This window comes from Ipomoea triloba, chromosome 1, assembly GCF_003576645.1.
Source record: "Ipomoea triloba cultivar NCNSP0323 chromosome 1, ASM357664v1".
NCBI classification, from domain to species: domain Eukaryota; kingdom Viridiplantae; phylum Streptophyta; class Magnoliopsida; order Solanales; family Convolvulaceae; genus Ipomoea; species Ipomoea triloba.
The window spans coordinates 34632608-34650518 of NC_044916.1; the positions used below are offsets into that span (position 1 = coordinate 34632608).

At 33.5% G+C, this 17911-nt stretch overlaps 1 protein-coding gene across 1 annotated transcript; it reads right to left on the reverse strand.

Moving 5' to 3' along the window:
• Positions 1-12303: 12303 nt before the first annotated feature.
• On the reverse strand, positions 12304-17710 carry LOC116026262. Its single transcript, XM_031267748.1, has 13 exons — positions 17544-17710; positions 16892-17017; positions 16706-16793; positions 15867-15966; positions 15719-15792; positions 15553-15624; positions 15391-15468; positions 14690-14814; positions 13979-14051; positions 13829-13890; positions 13378-13758; positions 13184-13286; positions 12304-12717 (listed from the first exon to the last, which is right to left on the reverse strand). Exons 2-13 carry the CDS (start codon positions 16984-16986, stop codon positions 12517-12519), a joined length of 1452 nt encoding a protein of 483 aa, XP_031123608.1. The 5' UTR covers positions 16987-17017; positions 17544-17710; the 3' UTR covers positions 12304-12516.
• Positions 17711-17911: the final 201 nt, after the last annotated feature.

Below are 17911 nucleotides of genomic sequence, written 5' to 3' on the forward strand. Positions count from 1 at the left end.
AATAAATAAGAGAAAAATGTTTCCCCTAGAGAAGATATATTGTGTATGCATGGGTAATGGGTTTTATTGCAATGTTGCTCATATAATTGAAGCACTTTTATTGGTCAAGAAAGAAAAAGAAAAAGGCTGTATCATGAATGAGTCTATTATCAATTTATCATTAATACCACATTTAGGTTTAACTTTTACTTTAATAGTTCCAAAAAAAAAAAAATAGATTCAACATATACATGCTAATTATTTCAATCATTTTTATTAAGTTTTAGTGGTGCAAAAGTTAAAATAAGGTAAGCTTTAATAATGTTGGTAGCTATAAAATGAGAGTAGTTCATCAATTTAAATTACTTCACAGAGATGCATCTCGCAATTTATTTTAATATAAGATAAGAACTCAATTTTAAATAGTTCCTTTAATAGTTCCAAAAAAAAAAAATAGATTCAACATATACATGCTAATTATTTCAATCATTTTTATTAAGTTTTAGTGGTGCAAAAGTTAAAATAAGGTAAGCTTTAATAATGTTGGTAGCTATAAAATGAGAGTAGTTCATCAATTTAAATTACTTCACAGAGATGCATCTCGCAATTTATTTTAATATAAGATAAGAACTCAATTTTAATATAATTAGTTTATAAAATTCAATGTAATTATATATTGAATTTTGATTTACAGTTTACACTGTAAACCAAAATTCAATTACTATTACATTAATTATATAAAAGGGTGTATATATATATTACACACACACTAATGTTAGTAATATAATCAAGATGAAAAGACATATTAAATGTTATAGATTTACTATTGTAGTATTTATTTATTTTAATAATTTTTTATTATACATTTGGCGGGCCCCCGCCGGCCCGCCAAGCCCGCCCCGCCAAGCCCGCGGGTTAGGCGGGAGCGGGCTAAAAAGCCCGCCTTAAAACGGGCTCAAAAAATTAGAGCCCGCCCCGCCCTACTATATAAAATGAGTTCTTATCTTATATTAAAATAAATTGCGAGATGCATCTCTGTGAAGTAATTTAAATTGATGAACTACTCTCATTTTATAGCTACCAACATTATTAAAGCTTACCTTATTTTAACTTTTGCACCACTAAAAACTTAATAAAAATGATTGAAATAATCAGCATGTATATGTTGAATCTATTTTTTTTTTTTTGGAACTATTAAAGTAAAAGTTAAACCTAAATGTGGTATTAATGATAAATTGATAATAGACTCATTCATGATACAGCCTTTTTCTTTTTCTTTCTTGACCAATAAAAGTGCTTCAATTATATGAGCAACATTGCAATAAAACCCATTACCCATGCATACACAATATATCTTCTCTAGGGGAAACATTTTTCTCTTATTTATTTATTTTATTTTATTTTTGGTTTATGCCCCTCTTCCATTTTCCCTATCATAACCAGATTAACCCATACCTCATCTTTTTATAAGCCAATTAACCAAACTTGAATACAATTATTAATTTATTTGTATATCGAATTTGAATTGTAAAACTTAAATCAAGTCCGTAAAATAAATCGAAAAAAACAAAATGGATGGATGGAGTATTATTAATTAGTTTCATGAAAGGTATAACACTAATAAATAACACTTTAAAAGTATTACACTAAATTATTACTAAATAGTTAAACATTATATCGTTTAATTAAAATGATAAACAAAATATATTATATCCAAAATTTAAAATGTTCTTAAATTTCACGAATAGCGAAAATGTTTTGCAAATGCATTTCTTTAAATATTTTTGGAGACGAAATATTTCTAAAACAGAAAACGCTACACTTTAGAGTAGAGCTGTCAATGCGGGCTGGCGGGCCCCGCCCCGCCAAAGCCCGTCAAAGCCCGCCTTTGTGGCGGGGCGGGCTAAAAAGCCCGCCAAAAAGCGGGCCTAAGTAGAGGCAACCCGCCCCGCCTTAAGCCCGCGGGCCTTGGCGGGGCCCGCCAAATTTTAAAAGTTTTAAATTTAAATAAAAATTAATATAAAAATGTAGTAAGTGTATACTAAAATAATTTGGATAATTTAAACATATAGTAATGTATTTGTAATTTTTTAAACACAATAATGACTAATAAATAAGTGTTAATCCATAAGTTAATAACAAATCATTTATATAATTTACTAATGTTTTGAACTTGATTATACATATATATATATTAATTATTGTATTAGTTTACAGTACAGTTAACTATATATTATAATTATATAGTGTTAGTTTACAGTTTATACTCCGTCTATTATAATTAGTGTATTAATTTATAGATTGAAAACTAATATAATTATATAATTATATAATTAGTTTATAAAATTCAATGTAATTATATATTGAATTTTGATTTACAGTTTACACTGTAAACCAAAATTCAATTACTATTACATTAATTATATAAAAGGGTGTATATATATATTACACACACACTAATGTTAGTAATATAATCAAGATGAAAAGACATATTAAATGTTATAGATTTACTATTGTAGTATTTATTTATTTTAATAATTTTTTATTATACATTTGGCGGGCCCCCGCCGGCCCGCCAAGCCCGCCCCGCCAAGCCCGCGGGTTAGGCGGGAGCGGGCTAAAAAGCCCGCCTTAAAACGGGCTCAAAAAATTAGAGCCCGCCCCGCCCTTTTGGCGGGGCGGGACGGGCTAAGCCCGTTTTGACGGCTCTACTTTAGAGCTTCCGTTACGCATCATATTTTATAAGAAATTGTACGTGGATCGTTTGGTGTAAACTGACATTTGAATGCCTAACTTGACATTGAATCCCTCCTACCATTAGGTAAAGATGTCCTTGCCTTATTTATGGACCCAACAGAAAGCCAAGCTATCTATAGATGTACAGACTGCATAGTATATTAATATAAGGAATTTAATTTTTACAGTACCAATTGATATTGATCTGATAACTTTTTGTACTACATATACAATGCACCACATAGTGTTCGGAAACGCACTACAGTGAAATGCACCAATGCACCACACACCAAAAAAATACACCACACCTAATGATACATTTTCGAACACTTTATGATGCATTTATGCGTACCTAATGGTGCGTGACCGCACGGCCACACAAGAAGCACTGTTTGCACAAAAACTTGACCCCTACATACAATATATCATATACTACGTACGTATATTATAATGTCAACACTTGTCCTTATAATATTTAGTGTAATAAGGTAAATATCAGTAGATTTCAAAAAAAAAAAAAGGTAAATATCAGTATTACTATGTCTATGTAAATTATATCGCTATAAAATGTATAAATATTGATAGGCACATTAATTAGAAATCCTCTATTAATATAATATATTAATTAAAGTAAAATTATTCACATACCAACAATAATTCAGACCAAATTAAATCATCAGTGGCGTCATGCAACGCTTTGGATGAATATTTTGTTTTTAAATAATTAATTTATCTTGAGATACAACTACTTTTAAATTTATAGTGCATGCATGCATGGCCGTAGGGACATTTTCAATTATGTACAAGAAGATGGAAAGACATATAGAGGAATTGGAAACTACTTTTAATCTTTTATTAAAAGGGCCACAATGATTGACTGTTGATATTGGAAGATTTGATTGAGTGCAAACATATAATATTTACCAAATTTATGTATCTATGTATTATTATATTATATTTTTTTAGTTTCTCTTAATTAAAAAAAATGGTGTGACAAATCCCATAATACAATTTAATTTATTATCAACCAACCAAAAATAAATTCATACACTGCACTTTTGTTTTACTAACATCTACAAAGTACATGATTTAGGGTTTGAATCCTACCAAGACTCATAGTGTACAAACATTTGGGTTTATGTTGGCTACTAGAGGCACATTTCGCAATTTATCTCATACATAGATCGTCCAAACAAGAATGGTGAGAGGCCCTTTAAGTTTAGAATTCAAATTTAGAGCAACCTCATTTGTGATGATTTTTTGGGGGGTTTTTTGTAGGCCAAGTATGAGAGATGAGGGAGAAAAAGATGGGAGAGAAAAAAAAAAAAAGGGAAAAAGATTAACATTACAATTGGCCCCACATGAGAGGGGTGGGTTCGAGCCTCAGTATGAACATCTACATTGTAACAGAGTCAATAGTACTCAAAAAAAAAATTACTCTTATATGTATAGCCCACATGAGTTTAATTAGCTCAGAAGTTCAGTATGCACTATTTGGAGAAGAATTCAAACTTTATATTTATTTATATATTTATATTATTGTGTGACTCTTCCTATACGAGAAGGCCAGGGAAGAAAGCATGCATGCAACGTAACGTCCATTTTCTTTTGGCCAACTATCCAAGCTTTTGGAAAGATCAGTTAATGACGATGATGAAATGAAAGCACATTTCAATTTTGCTCCGAAAAGTTAATGAATGGGATCGTAAGCCTGTCGGTTCATGCAGCCACAAACATAGGGTATTAGGGTTTCGACCTATTTACATTTGGATCTTCTTGGTACGTTGTGGTTTAGATTCATGTAATTTTTTTTCTTTTTTTCGATCCCCTTATACTTAAAAAAAGGTGTTTGCAACTTCCCTGTCGTGCATGTAATAACTGGACAGCATAATTGCCTAAATCTGGGTTACAATGACTCATAAAGACCATGTATATATACATACAGACGCTACATATATACATGATGTGTATTAGATAAGCTCATTTAAAACCTTATATTAGATATTATCTATAAATTTTATCAAATACTTTAATTTACAGAGAAAGCTCGTAACCGCTAGTAAAAGGCATGCTATGAGTGCGAAGTATTTTATCAAATACTCGATCACATGGCGCGTGTTATCGAATGGTTAGCTAATCCTCATCTTAGATAAATTAATAATATGTATATTAATTAGTATTTGATTGATAAAACTTTTGAATTTTTTTTCAGTAAATTAAACCTTTATTCTTTAAACAGATAGTCATACTTTAGTACTTTTTTACTCCATTAACAAGCTAAGTATTATTATATATTTATATATATCCAAATCCAACATTATATATTTTGATAATAATACTCGAATTGAATCCTCTATTTTTTTCTGATCCAATAGTGGAAATGAAAGAAAAAAGAATTGAATCAAAGAAAAGGAGGTCACATAACTCCATCATATATAGTCCGCCATTAGATGTACCCCACTGGAGGTTGATCAAAGATACAAAGGCTTAGTTACAGAAAGTACCTATAATTAATTAGCCTTTTAATTTAATTTGCGCAACAGTTATGTGCCTCTTCTACGGACATGTTGAACAAACGCAACTCCATTATTTCCTTCACCCAAAAGGTTGAATCTCCAATCCCAAAGGCTCCCTCACACCCGGTCCAAGAGAGTGAAGAGAGCATTTGGGAGAATGTAAATTACAGTGACTCAATGGCTCAGCAGGGCCAAATACTCGTGTGCATAAGGGATCTGTCCACCTTAGGCAGCATAATCCCTACACTGTCACTGTCGAAATTTGGACATTGATCTCTTCTTCCGTTCCAAATGATGCCTACTAAACCAGTGAACTAAGCACGTGCGGACAATGCAACTCCATTTCCTACATACTCATCACCTCACCATAGCTCTACTAAATAATTGCAGCCCAACCCTAATTCCGAGGATCCCACCGCTCCTACCCTAAAGTAGGGATGTCGATTGGGTCCACAGCTGTGTGGACCAAAAATAAAAAGTACATTATTTTTGTACTGAAGGTACATTATTTTTGTACTGTAGGTACATTATTTAATAGTATATATCAAATAATGTACCTTCAGTACAAAAATAATGTACCCTAAAATAATATATCTACAGTATAAAAATAATGTACCTTCAATACAAAAATAATGTACTTTTTATTTTTGGTCCACACAGCTGTGTGGACCATGGTCCATGCAATAATGATTGCAGACTAGCTTATCGGGCTTAATTATTTTTTTATGGGACTAAAATATTTCAAGTCTAATCTTAAAATTTTTCAATTTTATCAGGCCAACTCATCAGATTTAGACTAAGATTGACATTCAATTTCTATCCTGAACAATTAGTGTTTATCTTTTCAACTAACAAAAACCAGTGAATCACTCTCCATCTTTACCTTCCTATAGCTCTGGTCCAATCTAGTGAGAGGGTATAATAAAAGACCCACAGCTAGCTCAGCTACCAAACTCATCGTGACACCCACTTTGCATTGAATCTTTAATTTTAACGTCAAGAATATCATCCAATCTTCTAAATATCTAGAAGTAGTAAACAAACTATTGGCCAATTTGTTAGTTATATATATGCTGACTCGTAAATCTAAAGGCCCATCACGTGCACCTTATTTTTGATAATATATTTTAAGCCATCCAATATAATTGGACTTCTTTTTCTTGAAGAAAACATCAGAGTACACATAGACACAATTTAATTTTTTTTTTTTTTTGAAAAAAATAGTGGGAGTACTATGTATCTAAATATAGAATAGAAGTATAGTACGTGTTGTGTAAATAATATATTGCTGATACACACATGATACTTTCTATGTCATGATATGGCAAAAAAAGCTTTAGTATATGCTTTGCATTAACTAGATGTTTGGCCTTTGAGGTGTTGCACTGTCAAAAGGAGCTTTTTTATTATTATTATTTTTTTTTAATTTTCTATTATTATTATTTTTTGTTTTTATTTTTATTATATTGTATTCCCTAAAGGAGCTTTGGTGATGGAGAAAAGTTTGTATATCAGATTAGCATAACACGCCAAAAGAAAAGGGAATTGAAGATAACAAAGCTAAGGAGAGTGATGACTGATGATGAGAAAAAAGAAGAAAAGAAATGGCAACTTGTGATTTCCAAATTAAATACGTAATCCTTTGGTTAATGCAGATAATAATTGCTACGTAAAACATAAGTGGGAATAATGCATGCATGCATTATCACCTTTTTAATAACTTGCCAATATATAAAATGATCAATCACAATATAATATTTTACATTCCGGTAAAAAAAAGATTGAAAATGTAATAATTTATTATAAGATTGACTATTTCGTTAAATAATGATGGACGTAAATGTATATTTCAATTGTCAAAATAAATAAATAAATGGGTTAAATATGGGTAGGGAAACATGCAATACAATAATAATATTCAATGAGTATCATTACATAGCCAGTTGGTTTGACTGTTTTTATAAACGCAAGGTTCCATGTGCGGCTCCCTATAACAGCATCCTATTAGCTCTTTCGGTTTCAGTTAGTTAGAGGTAAAACACGCTTTCAAATAGTAGCAGATAGCTACTTTTGCATAATTAAATACAAAGAGCGAGTATGTACTTTACCGTAAGTAAATATACTATGTTCTTGCAACTTTTTTTAGTTGATTCAAACCCCTTAATTAATATGGCGATGTGGGCTATATATGATGGGGTGTGCGCCATTGCACAATTTGAATGGTCATATTGGAACCACGTACAATTTAATCAAGAAGATTTAAATTCTTTTGAATTATTAGTTATTGAAATATAATTTTAATTACGATTGAATTGGCATATCTATTTTACCAAGAAAAAAATAAAATTAATAATTTCACGTGCAACATATACACATCAGGTATATTATGCAGTTTGAATGATGGTTGATGAAATCCTCCACTCTGCTAACTTCAATATATAGTCTGAATCAACATACATCATTGGAGTGGCCTCTAAAGAAAAATGTGATGAGGACTATATATATATGCAAATTAATTAAATTAAAGACATTAATCGAATTGCATGTGTCTTTCACTTGAAATCTGGCCTCCATTTTATAAGGCTCAAAATTGACTACTACCACCGCCCAAGTGACGTTAGGTTTGAATGAGGCTTTTGTTTTTGGAAGATTATGTATTAATTAATAAAATAAAATATTCAATTAAGAGTTTATTTATTTTAGCCGGTTGTTATAAATTTGTTCATACTATATTTGGAGTGACCCCAATAGTTATTTTAGAGGAGATTTTTGACTTTTTGTGTGTATTTTTTTTTAGTGGAGGAAAGAGAATGTAGGGGAGAGTAAAATTAGATTTACTGATTTACTATATTGAGGGTTTTTTTTTTATGTAGGTCCTGCAGTAGACATGTTAAAATCAATTAAATAATTTTTTTTGCTTGTTCCCCCTACCCCCACCCCTCCTCTCTTTCTCTCTCCTTGGTGTTGAAAAATTTGTCATTTATTTTCAACTATTGGACTTGCTTTTAGATGCAATAATTGGCTCTTCATTCTAGAATTGTCGGGAGGTAAAAATTTATGTTATGATCAAACATTTATCACTACACCCAATAATGCAATAATACATTTCTTAATATTTAATACTAATTGTCAAATTAAACAATTATTACTACGTCGAAAGTTCTAGTTAATAGTAAATATGTAACTTTATTCCTTTATATTTAAGTAACAATTTGTGATGATAGGATGTTAGACATAGTCCTTCAAGTCCTGCTTAACCATTTCAACTTATTATTAAAAATATATATAAAAACAGCTCAAGGAAAATATAATACTTACCGAGGTGGCTTCATAATAGACTATGACTACTCTCTCCTAGTCTCCTGTCATTAAATACAATATGCAGGCCCAACTTAATGGGTTTCTAATTTAGTTAGGCCTAATCAACAAAGCCCATTTATCTAAAGAATTAGTCCATTGTTTAGCCCACGAAGCCCAGTATTTTAGCACTTGTTCAAATTCCAGCCCACAAATAGAGTTTTTCTTTGTGAACTATGAAGCGTCATTGTGCAGAATTGCAGATCAACTGATGAACAATATTATTTATATGCCAAGGACCTTGGAGTCCAGTGGCATCAGACCCTTCCCTTTATACGGGAGGTGGTGGATTCGAGCCTCAGTGGAGTGACTCTTGTGCTTCAATAGGTTGAGAAAGTAGTTATGAGTAGATACTGCAGTGTAATAGAGTTAGTAGTATTCAAAAAAAAAACAATATTATTTATAAAATTTAAATTTTTACATTCTCCCATCGGTCTGGTCATATAAATAGAGTGAAGTCAAATTAGTATTGAAGTATACAAATAACACTATTCTTATACAGAAGAGAAACAAACTACAAAGTCGGTGCAAGGATGGATCTATTACAAGATCAAGAAGGCAATTAGGTCATTTCATAAGATTCTTACCCATAGTCGAAAGATAAGATAATGAATTAATTTATAATTATAATAAAGTAAGTGATGAAATATATACGGAGTAATATAAAAATATTTATCCCATAATCAATATATATAATGTGATTTTCATGCATCATATATATATATATATATAGTTATCTGGAATTAAACTTCTGACATTTGTATAAATTATTCCCCACCAGGCCATGTGCATGTTTGTTCGATCATGCAACCTAGTAAGCATATATTTTAGTTTGTTTGATGGTATCAAAATCGAGAAAATGGATATTATTGTTTGCCAAACACAGCGTACTGACGAAAGAGATCGACTGGGGGAACCTACTAACCATGGTTAACGTCAGAAAATGACAATACCACATCAAAATCCTAAATTCTCCTGTGTAATAAGCTTTCCTTTTCTCTTATATTACAATCATGCATATCATATCTTTCATTTACAAAAAATACTTGCCATCATATCTAAAATGCAAATTTTTTTTTTTTTTGGATAAAACTCATTTCGTAATCTTAATCGATAAAAGACCTCAAAATAAATTAATGGAAAAGGGTCAATATATAAGTAAGTCTCATAAAAAATGGTAGGGTAGGGTAAAATTATTGATATATTTTGGAGGGTGGGGGGGCAGGGAGATAGTTGGTCAACTCTAGCAACGACTTGTTACTTAGTCCCAACTAGAAGCAGCGGGGAGCGGCAGTAGGAACAAAGTATTAGATTCGGTATTGTATTCTTTGGGATTATGATCCGACGGCCAAGAATGCAACACCCTTAGCTTGATTGAATACCAAAACCAGTCTGCAAAGCACAGACCTGAAAACCTCCCTCTCCTCTCCTCTCTGTCTTAAAGATTTTGTTTTCTCAGCCGCCGCTTTCTTCCTTCTCATCTCCGCCTGCAACAGGTTCGTCTCTCTCTCTCAATTTCTCAGCTTTTCTCTCGCTTTCCTTTTCACTTTCACGGTCTTTGGTTTTTCCAACAGCTCCTTTCTCTTGTCTTCCTCGTATTTTCTGAAAACTTCTCCTTTTGCAGAGCCACCTTTCTCTCTCTCTCTCTCTGTATACATCTCATTTTATTTTATTTATTTTTATATATTTTCCTGTCTTTTTTGGTTAATTTTTATCAGATCTCAGAACCTTTTTCAGCAGCTTTAGAATTTTTATTTTTATTTTTATTTAAAAAAAAAAACTGAGAAAATTTTTAAGGTTTTTGTTTGGATATGGACCGTTAATGATGTTGTGGATAATGTAAAATGGTAAATTTCTTGTACGTGGACTCGGAGAGTCGGAGGTGAATTAACGGTCAAATCTGTGTTTGATGATGGCAGGTGTCGGGACCGTACAGATGGAAGTGATGGTTAACCATGATTTGCTAACGTGCGCCGCGCACTCTCGCCCTTGTCTCCTTGGCTCGTTTTTCGCGGTCAACGCTACCCCCCTTTACTTGCTTCAAGTAAGCCTCTTCCCACCCTGCTTAAATCTCAGTTTAAATTTTTGTATTGTTTTATTTGTTTGTTTATTTTGAGAATCGGAGTTAAAGATCTTACTTTATATTACTATAAAAAATTTCCTAATACTTTTATGTGTTATTGAGAATTAAAATTAAAATTTTATTTTATATTTGATTAAGGTTAATTTATGTCTATAATTTGTTGTCTTTTTTGTTACTTATGAAAATTTGCTTTTTCGTGTTTGGATATTCATAAAATTACATTTTTTTGGTTTTAAATGTTTTTTTAAAAAATAAATTGACGCTAATTTTTTAGCTCATCAGAAGTACTTTTGATGATGTATCATTATTTGGTGGGGGAAGATGATGTTTGGTCCCTGAGCTAACGTGCGCCTCATGGGTTTACCCTCCTCGGAACTCAAAACGAAAATAAATTTGGATTTTTATGCGCATATGGTTCCGGGTTGGTAGGATGGTGGGCCCCAGCCAGGAATAATATAGACTGCCACTATCGCCGAATAAAACGAGGAGGAGTTGAAACTTCATCTTTACGTTTTGATTAATTAGTTAATTACTAATCAATTGTTAGATTCCATTATTATAACGTACACTTAAAGTAGAGAACGAGCTTAATCTTTGATTTAGAAAATGATTAACGTGTTAATCACCAATCAATCTCTAAGTTTGGAAAGGAGGATGGGAAACAGTATCTGTGCTGTTGGAGAATCTCTTTCCATTAACTACTTTGTATCATGCGGACTAACTGGATAATGTTTTTTTTTGGGACTCGATCCCACAAACTGATGACTAGTGTACTTAACGATTTTTTTTTTTTTTAACTTTGTTTAACGACAATTTGTGTAGTTGACTATGTTTGAGTTATAACTATCTTACGAAATACAGATATCAGTACAGTAGTAAGTTAAATACGTCTTATGTGATAAGTTAAATATAAATGTAATGATTTTTCAGGACCTAATGAGATCGACAAGGGAAGCCAAGGGGAAAGGAGATCATAGCATGAACGGCCAGCCGAAAGCGGTTGACGCTGAGGGAGACGACGATGATGAGAATGGGGGTGGTGGATTTGCCGATGGTGAGGGTGAATTCTCCGACGGAGAAGCTCAGGTGAACAATGCCAACAACAGCAATGAGAATGGAAAGAGCAGCCCGGGTGGGGAGGGGGGCAAGAGCGGGGAGAATGGAGAAGAGGAAGACGGGGATGATGGTGAAGGCGAAGGACACAACAACAATGACGATGATGACAATGAAGAAGATGAAGATAACGATGATGAGGACGAGGGCGAAGACGGGGAGGAGGAAGCTGCGGAACAGGAGCACGAGGACGAGGAGGAGAACGAGGACGAAGATGATGAAGACGAAGAGGAGACTCTCCAGCCCCCAAAGAAGAGAAAGAAGTGAAGTGAAGGAGCAACATGACTAATTCTCAAGGCTTTAAGCTCGTAATGTGACAACTATGAAAGATGTTTCTGTTTAGATTTTTCATTTGATTTGAAGAGTGTGTTTAGAGAACCTCTGAGGCTTAAATTGACTTTTAAGCCAATTGAGCAAACAATCATCTCACTTTTAATCACTCCTATAAAGTACTACTACTGCTTCACTTCCTACTTGTTGTTTTTCTCAACACTAATTACTTCATTCACAAGATTCTCATTCTTCTCAACACTAATTTCTTCAGTCTTGAACAGAAACACAAACAAATTTACATTTTCCTGTTCAGCATTGTAAATCACAGAGAGAAACCAAAGCATAAAGAAACTGAATACTAGGATACATTTAATGCACGGAGATGCTAGCTTCTTCTATGTGCATTGTACTACTTGTATTTACAGGAATTGAAGGGCAGTCAGCGATGAAGCTATGAAGTCACTTTTTCGTTGCGTCAATGAACATGGCCCGAGTCCAATGCTCAACATCTTCGGTTTGTGAAGGCGGAGGAGGAAAAGTGGGGTGCTCGATTAGATCCCAACCCTCGATTAAATTTTCGTTCCTTCCTAGGTCGGATATTTCATTGGCGTAAAGCAAACTGGCTGTAGAACTTGGAAGATTATGGTCAAATACGTTTCTCTGCAAGATTAGAGAGAGAACACATTATTAACTGCAATATATTTTATTTAACCTGCAGTGACATAGTCTGCCAAGCAAAATGTAATGGCGGGGCATAGGATTGTTCAAAACAATGTTGGTCCAAAAATTACTCAAAAGAAGACCAACAATCCTGCAAATAAATTCTATGCTAAGGTCAAATCCTTGTGTTAAACTTGTGTGTTCATAGATGACGAGAGCACGAGAAATCTAATGTGTAGTTCTCCGCTTGTGATTTTTGGGTGCCTATGATGATCAAGAATATTCAAGATGAGTTCAATTTTTTCATACAGCAAAAAATGAGAAAAAAACTACCACAGCCAATAAATCATAACTCCACATACGTGGTTGAAAACAGAAACTACTTCAACTAATTGAATAGAATTAGATGACTGTGCAACTTAGACTAACTTTAAAACAATGCACAAAACAGATTTTTGCTACTTACTTGTGCTTGCAACGCATGCACACTTTCTATCAAAGCACTTGAGGAAACTAATGAATTTACATCCCACACAGATCTGCTGAATTGTTGGACTTGCTTGGATGACCTGCATAAGAAATCAATTTCATTCTCAGGACAATATCCACAAGCCCTTTATTGTAAACACAAAACAAAGATAGTAGAAAAGGAGATTATACCCTGAACAAGCCATTTTTAAAGAAAATACAGATCGGGCTTCCTTGGAAGAAGAAAGGGTAGTCAACAACCTTGCAAATGCTTCAAAAGTAGAAGCCTCTGCAGGAACATCTAGGCATAATATGTTATAACAGTATGTTGTTACGCAAGCAACACTTTTCTTGAGAAGTGCTATCCCTTTCTGCAACTCCTTGTGTGCTTCAAGTGAGTGTGGTGAAGCAGAAGAATAATTGAAACTGCTGCTAGCAGAAGAATCCAAGCGAGCCTTCCTATCAGACTCCATAGAAGCCACACCAAAGTTACTTGAGCTTTTTTCAGACCACGAAGCTTCTCCACCAGTAGAGCAAAAAATTTGGCGAGGAATAAAAAGAGGGTATTCACCACTGCAGCACATGAAATAAGGTAAGTAAATAGGCAAATGAACAGGGCAAAATTTGTTGTATAACTGGAAACCTTCTAGACGATGGGCGTGCATCCCAATAAGAATCTCGCTGCCATATTCGAGAGCATGAACCCTGATACAAGAACACAAAGTTGCTGTATTTCACCAACAAAGCTGCAGAGACATTGGTGTTACAAAAGTCTGAAAGACTGGAAACTTACCGCAAACCCCGAGTTATGAAGTGCAGGGGCACATACATTACGAACTATAAGATTCAACAGTTGCACCATGTATCTGGTTGAACACATGAGATATTGCCAATTAGTAAAACCCATCATCATTTAAAACAAGGTGAAACTGATAACACAAGTACAGATGATGGTGTTTTCAGGGTCACTTGATTTTGATGTGAATATAGCAACCTACCTAAACAACTACAAGCAACATCCCCGCCCTCTCTCTCTCTCCCCTGGGCAGGGGCACCCAGCCACCAAATAAAAGCCAAGGAAAGTATTTTGGACCGGAGTATTTTAAGACACACGTGATTGTAACATAAAAAACACTGTTTGCAGTAAAGCACAAGATTAATATTCATTTAGCTGAGTAATTAATGTTTAATGTAGCATAAACTCAAATGTTTGCAAATAGATGTGAAAAACACTGCATAAAATCATAAAGATTAATTCAGTCGCTCTATACTAAACACATTTGGTTTCACGCCTAAGCCTCCAACCCACCAGTCCAAAAATTAGCATAGTTGTAAGGAAGAGAGTAGAAAGACGAAAACCAGCATGCAGCAGGTAAAACAAATTGACATAGATATCCAAAGTTAGGACTATTTCATGTGGCAAAGGTAAGTGAGATAGCTTGAAGACCAAGTGGGGAAGCAACCGTAGAAATTGCATATGTAAAGGCCAAGTAAAGAAGATTACCCCAGAGACGCAGAAAGCTCATCAGATAGAACAGAATGAGGATCAAGTCCTCTCGGCAAGCGTGCATTACAAATAGTATCATATTGACCATTAGATCCATCTTTTCTTTCAGAATCTACAGTAACCTGTAATATTAAGTAGGTTAAGACTTTGAATTAGTTGATTCAGATGCCCAATTACACACACACACACAAAAACACCACACCCAAAATATAGATCTTTTTCAACTTATATTTAGTTATGAAATAGAACATCAAAATAAGAAATTCTGCTTTTCTATCACTCAAATATTCACTACAGAGTACAGAGACAAGAGGTAGCAAAGAAAGTAGAACATCGTTACTCTCCTGAATCAAATCTACAACTCCAAAACTGGCATGAATTATTTGGAATTGTGTCCACATGCAGAGGGAGTTATTCATGAATTATGACGCACATATTAAGTGAAAGTATCTAAAAAGTTACTATAGTAAATCTTAGAGCCACATCAACCCACCAAAAAGTACTAGTAAAGATGAGAAACAGCAATCCAAAATTCCCAAATTATTATAGTTTTAGAGTAGTAGTCACTAGTCAAGTCTCACAATTGCCAATACGAAGAAACTTGTTTCAAAAGAAATTCACATCATCATTGAAATAAATACACCACTACAAATAGCATAGATCATGATATTCTGTACATTTAATTGCCTAAAACCTACCCGGCGTTGAGGAAACAGCTTGCATATCTGCTTAATAACAACAGACTGTTTATGAAGGAGTTCAGAGGTGATGGCCATCTGTAACAAGGATATTCAAGCAATAAATACCAAGAGAAAAAACAGGCATCATCACAAAATCATTTAGTAAAATTGTTATCTCACATGACCAAGATTTTGAGTGCAGATAAGATTAGGAAAGAACTTCTCAAGTTGTTCTGCACGATTTTTTTCCAGCTGCAATGCCATTCCCAAGAGAAACATTTTTAATAGAATTCCACATTAAATTCAAGTATTAATGATAAAGACAGTAAAATATACAGCATTATACCACGCTCATGGTTGATTCAAGCAAATTGTACTTCACTTTTAGATCATTAGACAACTTGTCAATATTAGTCTTCCCTGTAAACACAACAATCAGTCAGCAATCGGTTCGCTATTCAAGATAAACATCATTTGTGGAAAGGACAACTAACCTTCCAAAAGTTGTTCTCTACGTCGTCTGAGATCCTCCCTTAATCTTGCAAGCTTCTCATTTTGGAGCACCCGCCAACTCAGTTGATCATCAGCCTTGCCCTGATGAGAATAAAGACTAGAGTGAAACTGAACAATCTAGAAAACTGAACTAAAGTAAAGAAACATATCAGTTACAAATACAGTCCCAGATAACAAAAGGACATTACATACAAATGAGATCAAAAGACGTTTTTTTTAATAATTAGATAAAATTAAGATAGTTTTAAGAAATCATGGCATTTAAAAATAAATAAATACAAGACCAGACCAAATACATACAAATTACAATCCAATCCAGTTCTTTAACAAAAGCATCTCATTTATGAGCATATTTAAAATGTTCACTTACAAAAGTCAAAAATTCATAAAATTCAAGTTATTAGTTTATCATACTTTATGCAACCACAATTTCACAATGGCAAATTTTGGCACAGGGGAAAGTAGCCAAGAGCTTAAAGTCTAATATATGAATGGCCCATCTTTTCTGAAAAATCTTTTTCTTCCATTTTCCCCATCTCAATACCAAGCAACAAACATAATCCTTCTAGTGATTAATTTACATATATAATTCCCACTGTAATAAACTAATAATAATGAGATAGATTATCAAACCAATGTTATGTTGGAATTCAAGTTTATAGATACTTAAGACTGATAACAATGGTAGAAAAATGCAGAGGAATTGAAAGTTAGTTCAACACATGAACCTTATAGAGTTATAGGTGTGAAAAATATAGCAAACAACCAATACAGCAGAAATCTGTCATAACACAAGCTCATTATCCTGAACTAAACACACCTTAGCAACAAGCACTTCACTCAATCTTGCATATAATGCATCCCTCCGACTCTTCAACGATTTCAAAGCCGTACCATACTCGTTCAATCTGCACATAAATTGCATTCCAACAGTTTAAACTCAGTTTCAGTAGGACCATAAATAACAGACATTAAATAATCTCATTTAATGTCCCACTGTTCTCACCTGTAATTAACACAGACAGTGCAAATAGAAGGGAGATTTGGGTTCTCACATATTCCACAGACATTTGCTTTCCTCGTCATCATCTGAACATTCATTCACTTACACCTATGGTTTTCTTCCTCATCCCTGTTATATTCATCCACTATAAGCTAGATTTCAAAAACCACAGCACACATCATCAATCATTAAACTGGCTCTTAGCAAGCCTGAGTTCACAAATGTATCATAAAAATTTTCAACCTTCGATCAATTTTGAGAAAACCAGGAGCTCAAACTAGTATAACCATACCACGCAATGAAAATTCACGTAAAATGTTGGCATAACAATTAGTCAGCATTTGGAGGAAAATTTAAACACTAGCTATGGCCCAGATTTAAGACCACAGACCAACTTGTGAGGTGAAACACACAATAAACTTGGAATTGAAACATTCACGGAAAACGAAAAAGAGAAACTGAGAAGCTAAACAAAGAGACTTTTGGAATTTAGCATGATATTTGACTGGAGAGTAATTGTATGAATGGAACAAATGATCATTTAACCGGAAAATTAAACTTATCGAGATTTATGGTGCATGTAACACAATTTGAAAGTAATCTGATTCAATTTTTGAAGCGTCAATGACAAGGAAGCTAATTTAGGGCTTATTACATGTGAATGTAATTGGGAATCTGTGGTCGCTTATAAGCCGGCGAGTTTGTAGTGCCTCCCGGTGACCGGAGCTCCGGCGGCGCTATGTCTTGGAGTTTCCTTGGCTTTGATTTTGAAGTCTTGCAGATGATTTTTAACCTTGAGTGCAGGTTTTCTTAAGCCCTTGGAATCCTTGATCTAATAAAAATCTCGTCTGTTATTTTATTTTATTTTATTTTTATTCTTTCCATTTTTCTTGTTAAAATGTCTTTGTCTCTATAATACATTAGATTAGAAAAAGTGCTAAATAAGTTCTGAATTTATGCTTTTATGTAGTTGGGTCATTGTATTTAATTATACAATTGAGTCATCTAATTTGAGCATTTTTG

What these genes read in the sequence shown, in the direction of transcription:
- LOC116026262 (XM_031267748.1), bottom strand. Translation starts at nt 16,986, where the DNA reads ATGAATGTTCAGATGATGACGAGGAAAGCAAATGTCTGTGGAATATGT. An exon ending in TAGAGAACAACTTTTGGAAG is followed by an intron (nt 15,793 to 15,866) that starts GTTAGTTGTCCT and finishes TTGTGTTTACAG; the next exon opens with GGAAGACTAATATTGACAAG. An exon ending in TTGAATCAACCATGAGCGTG is followed by an intron (nt 15,625 to 15,718) that starts GTATAATGCTGT and finishes ATGGCATTGCAG; the next exon opens with CTGGAAAAAAATCGTGCAGA.